Source organism: Octodon degus, unplaced genomic scaffold (assembly GCF_000260255.1).
Source record: "Octodon degus isolate 3935 unplaced genomic scaffold, OctDeg1.0 scaffold00027, whole genome shotgun sequence".
Taxonomy (NCBI): Eukaryota; Metazoa; Chordata; class Mammalia; order Rodentia; family Octodontidae; genus Octodon; species Octodon degus.
The window spans coordinates 6,834,192-6,843,852 of NW_004524603.1; the positions used below are offsets into that span (position 1 = coordinate 6,834,192).

Sequence of the window (9,661 nt, forward strand, 5' to 3'; positions counted from 1 at the left end):
GGCTGAGACAGGAGGATGACTGAGTCCAAATTGCGTAGCGAGGCCCTGTATCAAAAGAATAAAAATACAAAAAAAAAAAAAAAAAAGAGAGAGAGAAAAGATGAAGACCAAGGAACTTCCCAGTGAACTAAGTTTGTGTTTGGCCGATGAATGAATCCCTATCACTACCCTCTAAACTCCATATAAAACATTAAGTATGTGTGTGTGCATTAACACGTTGTACATTGATAAGTGTCCTCCCTCACTTGCATTAACCAAGGGCCTGAGTGAAATGGGTCATATGTGTCTCACACTTGGACAAACAGGGCTTTCAATTCTGTTTACTGCACATTCCTAGGACTACCAAGCAAGACAAGAATTCCAACAGGACTGAGACTTTTTTTTCATGGTGCCAGGGATCAAACTCAGAACCTTTCACTTGCCAGGCAAACACTTATTCCATTGAGCTATCTCCTGCTCTCCCCCCACTGAGACTTTTTGAAGTTAAATGATACTGAGGGGCTTTGCTGGATAGCTCAGTGGTTTAAAGTGCCGCTTGGGTAAATGCAGGCAGGAGCATAGGACCGCGGTTCAATTCCCAGCTCCAGAAGCTGTACCAGACCTGCCCTTAAGGCAGCCTGAGATAGAAAGGAAAAAAAAAAAAAACCCTTGTTAACATGACACTGAGCAAGGGCCTGAGTTCAATCCCTGGTTCTGCCAAAAAAACCAAAAAACAAAAAAACACTGAACTATTTGATGGTCTTTATATATGGGACTCCCAACAAATCAGTCAAGCAATGTCTTTTTGTCAATCAGCAGGACAAGAAAACACAACTGAACTTTGTTTTAATTTTTTTGTGGCCAGCTCAGCCCGCCCTGAGGGTGGGCCTGGCGCAGCATACGGCGTGAGGGATGCAACCCCGGTCCCGAGTGCTTGCCTAAGTTGGCACTCTAGACCACGGAGCTATCTCACAGGCCACACAACTGAACTCTTTTTTTTTTTTTTGGTGGAACCGGGGATTGAACACAGGCCCTCGAGCTTGCCAGGCAAGCGCTTATTCTACTGAGCTGTCTGCCTGGCCCCTGAACTCTTGATTTGTATTTATTTTCCTATTTGTTTTTAGTAACTTGGCAGACATGCTAATCTCCAAGAGTTTGAGGTCTCAAGTCCTAACACCACAGGCTTTTTCTGGCCTAAAACCCAGGTTTTCCACTCCAAAATTATCAAGGGCAAGAGCCTCAAGATTATATCTGTATCTGTGTAAACCACTAGATTGCCTATCTAGTATTTCTCTTTTTCCTGAAAAATAAATCACAGAAGGAATAAGTAACATGAGGCAAGATTCAGATAAGAATCTAACAACTGACTTATAGACAAAATTGCAAGCCCAGCTCTTTTTTCTTGGTGTTGAACGCCGAGCCCAGGGCTTCCGGCTCGCTAGCAAATCATGCTACACTGAGCTAAATCTCCAGAGCCCCGCCCCGCCCCGCCCCCGCAATACAGGTCCTGATTGATTTTACGGCTCACCCAGCACCACTCCCAGGCAAAGACGGCAAACTTGTTTCGATACTGGGTACTGAACTAGAGTCTTTGCCTCAAGGGGCATCCACAGCGCTTTTTCTTTGTTTACAGAGACGAGGTCTCACTAAATTGCCCAGGCGGAGCTCAGATTTACATTCCAGCGTTCCAGAGTGCTAGAATTACTGGCATCCTCCACTAGGCCCAAGTGCAGATGCAAATTTGTATATGTTCAAGCCACAAAAAGAAATCAAAAAGCGCACAAACATGAAACACTTCCCCACGCTCCCTCCTGCCTCCCGCGAACCTAATGGACCGCGCGTCCCACTGCTAAGGACACGTGTTCTTCCGGCCAATCTCTGCCGGGGAAACGGAGCTCACAACCGCGATGCCCCGCCCTCCTCGGTCCCACCAATCGCATCGCGAGACGGACTAGGTCACGCCTCTGAGGGGCCGTCCGTCCGTCTTTGTTCTCCCCCGCTCCCTCTCTCGGCCTGTGCGCTCCGCGCAAACCGAGTGGCACCCGCTGATTGGTGGTCCTGGCGCAGCCAATCAGAAGGGGGCACCTCACGTTAGGACTCGGAGTTTTAAACGCGCGGCCCAGGGGCGCGCGCAGGGCCTTGGCGGCCTAGGGCTCGCTGGAGAGCGGAGGAGCGGGGCGGCTCGGGCGCCTGGCGTCGCGCGCGGATTGGCTGGCCCGCGGCTTCCTCCGGCCCCAGCCAATCGCCGGGCGGGACTTCCTGGAGGGCTCGCCTTGGCCCGCGTCGCTCGGGCGCTGAGGGATCGCGAGGAGGTCGCGCCCCGCGCCGTCGCCATGAGGCTCCCCAACGCCTGCCTGCTGCTGCTGCTCCTGGCGCTGGCGCAGCTGCTGGCCCCCGCGAGCGCCGGCGGGGAGGACGAAGGTGAGCGGGCGGCGGCCGGAGGCGGGGCGGGCGCGGCGACCCCTGCGCGGCGGGGGCGGCGGGGAGCGCAGAGGGCAGCCCCGGGGATCCCGAGAGCCCGGAGCCTCGTGCGCTGCGACCCGTCAGTCCCCGAGGCTGGGCCGCGTCCCTCGCCTTGGCTCTTCCCTGAGTCTCCCTGGAAAGGGCAGCGCCGAAGCGGTTAAAAGTTGAGGCGATCGAGCCCACGAGAGTGGAGAGACAGGCGGGGCGCTCGGCGAGGGCGCTGGGCCCCTGGTGGGTGCGCCCTGGAGGCAGCCAGCATCTTCAGAGCGGGATCTGTGCAGTTAGGAATCACGCAGGAAGAGGGAAGCTTGCGTTGAAGCCTTTGTACAAACCAAAGCTACTGTTCCTTCGTTGCGTTTCTCCAGCCCGTTCCGTGGCGGTGGCGCTGGGCGGATGGTCCCTCCGTTTGGATTCTGGCAGCAACAGCTCTTCTGCATTTTTTTTCCTTTGAAATCACCGAGCTACAAACATAACTTTAAAAGTTAGGAAGTACTAGTTAGTTGCTTTTCCTAGAGAGCAGGGCGTGCAGTCCCGGCCTTAACCGTCTGTCCGACCTCCCCGGCTACTAGTTTTATGTTTACTGGATGCGTTCCAGTATAAACAAACCCCTTGCCCGATATTAGTGTGTGGGGAAGGTGTGGACTTTATACCGACTCAAACAGATTGAGTAACTTCCGTGTGGATCACGGATTCAAAAGCCTTTTTGCCCAAGTAGAAAAGGCAGTAAAAAGCAGCGTTCGGAGAAAGAAACACCTGCCCAAAGGAACCAGGGATCGCTGCTGTCCACACGTGCGCGTGCTTTTACCCCAATCATCCGGGTGCCCACCTAAACACAGACACCCGAAATGCACTGAAGTAGAATGCGCCGGGAGATCCCTGCATCTACATTTTATTTTTTATTTATTTGTGTGTGTGTGTGTGTGTGTGTGTGTGTGTGTGTGCATCTACATTTTAAACAAGTTTTTTGTTTGTTTGTTTGTTTTTACCTTTTCCCACAGGTGGAATAAAGTGGGAGCCACATGAAAATTTGAGGGCCGGGGCGTTGGCCAGTTTTTGGAATGTAGGGGAGAGGTTTTGTTTCTGTGGACTATGGAAGGTGGTCTTGAAAAGACTGCAAGAAGGGCACACGTGGCCTTTCTGACCTGTGTGTCGCGGGTTGCTTTGCAGGAATCCCTGAGAAGCAGTAGCTGCTTGAGTGAACCCAGGAATGCGGGGGGTGCCCTGACCAAGGGCAGTGTTCCTGGGGCCCTTCCTCTGGCTCACACCTTGACCCTTTCCCACCCTGGAAGCATCTCTGACCCTTCCTTGTCACAGCTTGTCACAGATATGGCTGACGGATTTGTTTTAGGCCACATACCAGGTCATTAGGTCTTTTTCTTTTAGAGCTTTGTTGTTTTTTGAGACAGGGTTTCACTCTGACCCAAGCTGACTTCCACCTTGCAGTGACCCTCCTGCCTCAGTCTCCTGAGTGGTGGATGACAGGTGTCCATCACCACACCCAGCTAAAATGTATCATTTTAAAGTGTCAAGAAACAAGGTGCCTCTCAGGCAACCTGGCCCATTGAATCAGGGCTCCACCACTAGTAGAGCTGAGACTGCTTCAGGCCGTGCAAAGGAATCTTCGCACTTCCTTTTTGTATAATCCACCCTGTAAAGGATGCACAGGTGTGGCTGAAGCAGGTTAAGTCCCTAATAATCATTGAATCTTTGAACAACAAAGCTCTAAAAGAAAAAGACCTAATGACCTGGTATGTGGCCTAAAACAAGTCCATCAGCCATATCTGTGACAAGGAAGGGTCAGAGATGCTTCCAGGGTGGGAAAGGGTCCAGCAAATTTGAATCTTTGGCTGAGTGGAGCAGCTGGCTTCAAGGGTGGATGTGAGTGACTCCCAGGCCCACTTCACAGCTGGCTTCCATAGGGACATGGAGGTCCCTTCATGGGGTGGGCGGTGCTGTGCTTGCCTGGCAGAGCTGCAGTCATTTGGGGGCTCTCTACTGAGGGCTCTTCTGCAAGTCCCTGCATCAGGGCCTGGCCACCCCATGGGAGATGCTTGGGAGCCCAAGAGCAGGAACTTCAGGGATTCAGGGGGGCCCAGGCCTCCTTGGCTGCCAGCGAGACTGGGAGGGTTTGTCCCAGTGTCAGTGTAAAGGGTCAGGTAAAGGCACCACCAGCCCCAGAATAGGGTTATCCCGGGCTTAGTTCACAGCGCCAGGGCAAGATGAGCGTTTTAGCCTTATGAAGTTCTTTCAAAGAAACATGTCAGACCAGGTAGGACTTTCTGAATACCAGTGGTCTAGAAAACTTTGAACAAGGGGCAGAGAAAACATTTTTTTAATATTTAGTGCAGGGTCTCACCACACGGATGGGACTTGTAGTGATCCTCCTGTTTTCAGCCTCCCAAGCGCTGGGATTCTAGGCGTGCGCCACCACACTTGTACTCGGTTGCTGTGTCAGCACACCCTGGCGGCGGGGCTGGCACAGTGGGCCAGGAGTTCGGGGATCGAACCCCAGTTCCTGTGTCTGCCTAAATAGGCGTTTTAGTCCGCTGAGCTATCTGGCTGGCCTGAAATTGGGTATTTTATCCTACTCTGTGAGGCATCACCCTCTTTTTTTTTTTTTTTTTTGCGGAACTGGGGATTGAACTCAGGCCCTTGCGCTTGCTAGAGAAGCGCTTATTCTGTTGAGTCATCTCCCTGGCCCCATCCTCTTCTTGGTGCTGTCCAGCACGCCATGGGCCACAAGGCTGTATGTTCTGAGAGCCTGGTCCCTAACTTTGCCCACTAGAGCCTGTCACCAGTGGACAGCAAAATGGAGCTGGGCCAGTCAGTCTCTGCACCTAGAGGTGGCGGGCGTTTTGGTGCCATTTTTCTAATCTCCACCTTCCGACATGTACAGCCCTGCAATAGACAGGGAGTGCACGCAGTAGGGAAAGTGGGGAGAGGGTTGAGTGAGGCCAGACTCCCGTGGGGTGTGCAGGGTGCCTATGGGTCTCTCGGGGCCTTTTGTAATTGGTTTGCACCTTGGTAGATTTTAGTGGTGATTGAGCAGAGTGCGTCCGGCTTTGTTAGAACTGGCAGCTCCCCGGGGTGCCCACCCTAAGGGCAGGGCCCCACACCGTAACTAGCAGTGTTGATTGAGCTCCTGGGGAGCCGCCCCAGAAAGAGTAATTGGCCCCTGGAAAGAATCTGGCTGCAGAGTAATGAAATTACCCTGCTGCTACCCACGGTTCTGTTTACTGCTGCGACAGTAGTTGGGGAACCTGGTTGCATGGTTGCTGTAGTTTTGGCAAGGAATTAAACTTGGTCATAAGATGCACTCAGTTTTTGGCATTGTGGAAGGAGAACTTTGTTTCCATGGGAAGGTATACTTTGTTGAATATTTTTGATGAGTATTGGCCCTATAAATTCCCCCTGTTATCTCAGAATATCTTCTCCCCTCGGTATTCCTCAGAAGTGACATCAAAGTACAGTATGACTCCCAGCCCTCCTCCTCCATTCAGTCTTGATCTCTAGAAAGACGAGGAAGCCCAAGGGGCTGTTTTCTGAGGCTGAGGTAGGCGCCACCCACTTTCTTGACAGGTTAGAAGGAGGAATGAAAATGAGATTGAGTCCTGGTTTCCTGTTCGAGCTGTTGCAAGCCAGCAGGTTCTCTTGGGGCCCTGCCCTTGTGCCGAGGGCCTGTGGCACTGGGGCTGGCTCTAGGATTGCAAGGGTGGCCCCATGTCCTTCCTGGCCTTTGGACTCTGAAATCTAGGCTAGTGTCTGCTGACCACCATACAGAATGCCAGGCCTCCACTTTCTGGGGCATGGCCTGGTGCATCTTGAGGCTATGGGAGCTAAGAGTGTTTCCAGGGCAGAGGAGCCAGTTTCCTAGCCTGCTGGGGTGTTTTCCACTCAGATTTTCCTGATAAGGAAGATACCATTGAGGATGAAGATGAGGAAGAGGACAGCGATGAGGAGGAAGAGGAAGACTTGGAAGTTAAGGAGGAAAACGGTGTCCTGGTCCTGACTGACGCCAACTTCGATACTTTTGTGGCTGACAAGGACACGGTGCTGCTGGAGTTCTATGCGCCGTGGTAAGGGGCGCCTTCTGGGCCACCTGCTGGGGGGTGTATCTGCTATCCCACCTGCTGGCGCCCAGCAGCCTTCTTGTCCAGGTCCAGCCGGGCACACAGACTCCTCCTTTGCCTGCCTGTCCTGCCCATGGCCCCTCCTGCTGCTTTGCATCTCCTGCCCCTCTCTCCCCTCCCTGTTCCATTTCTGACCCAGAATGGTCAGGGTCTCCTTAGGTCCCTTGCCAGGCACCTGCTTTAAGTACAGAGCAAGGCTTTGCTACACAAACATTTAAGTAGTCTTTTCACATCTCACTCCTCATGTGTATCTTGTATTTTGTTTTTATTTGCTTTTTTCACATTTTTAAAAATCTTTTATTTATTTATTTGATACAGGGTCTCGCTACGCAGCTTGACCCGTAGTGAACCTCCTGTCTCAGCCTCCCCAGCTCTAGGATTGCAAGTGTGCGTCACCATGCCCATTTTCAGTGGCCAGCATGGCACACCTGGTGTTCTGGGGCCAGCAGGGCATGTAGTACTGGGGATCGAACCTGGGTCCTTGTCCTTGCCAGGCAGACGCTTAGACTACTGAGCTATCTCCCCTACCCCAGATGGGTATTTTGGTTTGACTGAGTTTATTATTTTTCTATTCTTGAACCTAAAGCCTGAGGCTTGCTAAGCAAGCATTCCAGTGAGCTACACACCCAGCCCTCACTCCCTCCTATTTTTAGTTCAGCAGATTTTATGCTTACTGGTTAAGATGCTCTTTTAAGAAATTATTTATTATTTATTTGGCTTTTTAGCTGTAAAGTTCAAGCTGGCCTTGAACTCGTTATGTAGCCACAGCTGGCCTCAAATTCACTGTGATCCTCCTGTCTCAACCTGCTGAGTGCTGGGATTACGCCACTCCTGTGCAAGATCCTCTTAACACTCCCCCCACCCCCCTTTGGGTCTTCACTTTAAAAGTGTTAGGATGGCCAGGGAGATGGCTCAGTAGAATAAGCACTTGTTTGGCAAGCACAAGGGCTTGAGTTCAATCCCTGCTTCCACCAAAAAAAAGTGTACCAAAGAGCTTTTTGTGTATCATGTTTACCAGCATTTACCATATAAAAATGAGAAGATACTAAAAATATTTATTGGCTCATTTGTAGTGTGATGTTTTTCTTTGGTGTGATGTGGAGTATCAAGCCCAGGGCTTCATGAGCTGGGTAGGCCCAGTACTCCTGAGCTCCACACCAGGCCCAGTCCACACATGGAGCAACCTGCTGCAGGTCTGCAGTAGCAGCTGATGTCCTTGGAAGTGGCCTGGCAGCCTCTGGACACCTGCTGTGTGCTCAGAGTGAGAGTAAAGAGCTGTGGCCTCGCAGACCCCTTGGGAGTGGCTACGGACCAGCCTTGACAGGCTCACCTGTCCTTCCCGAGGTGGGTGAGGTGGGTGGCGTCCAGCCGCTTCCACCCCCGTGGGCACCACAGTCCCCAGATGCTCAGGTCCGGAGGCAGTGGGGCGCACGCGCCCGTCAGTGTCACTGGATCATCCGTGCGCTGCTTCTCTTCCTTCCTGACCTGACCGCGAGCTCAGTGAATAGTTGCTGTGCTGCACCACTCGGGTCATGATGACGGGAAGACGGTCTGTACAAGTGAAGAGTTGGGAGGGTTTGCCCACGCCGGAGCTGGAATTTCTCCTTCCCTCAATCCAACTCTTAGGTGTGGGCACTGCAAGCAGTTTGCTCCAGAGTATGAGAAAATCGCCAGCACGCTGAAGGATAATGATCCCCCGATTCCCGTGGCTAAGATAGATGCCACCTCGGCGTCCATGCTGGCGAGCAGGTTCGATGTGAGCGGCTATCCCACCATCAAGATCTTGAAGAAGGGCCAGGCCGTCGACTACGAGGGCTCCAGGACTCAGGAAGGTGAGCTGTGCCCCGGCTGTGGGGGCGCCAGGGTAGCTGGGCCGTATCCTCATAGCCAGACTGTGACAGTACGGCCCTGGCTCTGGAGCGGGGCTGTAAGAAAGCAATCAGAGGTGCAGTTCTGCGCGTGTTCCGAGCAGTGTGCTTGGTGCTCAGGGTGTGTCTAGAGGGCTTGGGTCGCTGCTGCGCCTTGCAGTGAATACCCGGCGTTTCTTGGAGGTACCCAGGGCATGTGCTGAGTGAGACTGGTCTGTACGTGAGCCTAGTGGATTCTGCCTAGGTTGTCTTAAATTGTGATTGAGTTTGGCAAGAATGTTTCTTTTAATTAGTTTGGTGGGGCACACCTGTTTTACAGTTCTCTGGGAGGCTGAGGCAAGAGGGTCACCATGAGTTGGAGGCCAGCCCTCACTGCATAGTAAGACCATTTTTTTAAAAAAAGGCAGAAGGGCCAGCTATGTAGCTCAGTGGAATAAAGTGCCTGCTTAGGCAGAGCACGGTGACTAGGTTCGATCCCTGGTGTGCTGTGCTGGCACCATCCCCAGCATGGGGACTGAAACTGGCATGGTGGCGCATACCTATAATCCCAGCGCTTGGGAAGCTGAAAACAGGAGGATCACTATGAGTCCGATATACATAGTGAGACCCTGTAGACCCTGTACTAAATACATAAAAATAAATAAAATACCTGGCAGAAGATAATGCTCAGTGTAAAGACCCTGGATTTGATTCCCAGTACTAGGGGAGAGGGGCTGTACTTTCTCTTCCCTTCATGGAATAGTGGAAAAGAATGTTGAGTGGATTCAGATATCCCTTGCCCCCCCGACTGGGGACCTAACCCAGAGAACTGGACCACAGAGACACACACGCGCGCGCGCGTGTGACAGAATCTTGCTAAGTTGCCCAGGCAGAAATCAAACTTGCAGCCCTGCTGCCTCAGCCTTCCTCAGAGCTTAAGGGTACAGACGTGCCTCACTGCACCCACCTATGACACAGCCACGCGCCCTCCCCTTGCTGGGCTGCTGGAGTCAGCTGGGTGTGGTCTCAGAGTCTGTCTGGATCTCTTCTCCATTCAGCAGCAGGACTGCAAAGCCAAACACCTTGTGATACTGCGTTTCACAGTCCTTTCCTGTGCCTGATGACCAGGTGACACTGTCACTGCTTCCTGATGTAAGATGTAGATGGATGGACAGTGTTTCTCCCCGGCCCTGGGAGACTCTGCTCCCCGAAAAGAAGTGTGTGTGTGTGTGTGTGTGTGTG

At 52.4% G+C, this 9,661-nt stretch overlaps 1 protein-coding gene across 1 annotated transcript in view; it reads left to right on the forward strand.

Annotated features, from left to right (window-relative positions):
* The first annotated feature begins 2,062 nt into the window (after positions 1-2,062).
* Positions 2,063-9,661, forward strand: part of Pdia4 (protein disulfide isomerase family A member 4) — a 13,995-nt gene continuing 6,396 nt past the window's right edge. Inside the window, exons 1-3 of the mRNA XM_004629012.2 lie at positions 2,063-2,400; positions 6,341-6,518; positions 8,199-8,404. Coding sequence (XP_004629069.1) covers positions 2,313-2,400; positions 6,341-6,518; positions 8,199-8,404 — 472 coding nt within the window. The 5' untranslated portion in view covers positions 2,063-2,312. The remainder of the gene's footprint in view (positions 2,401-6,340; positions 6,519-8,198; positions 8,405-9,661) is intronic.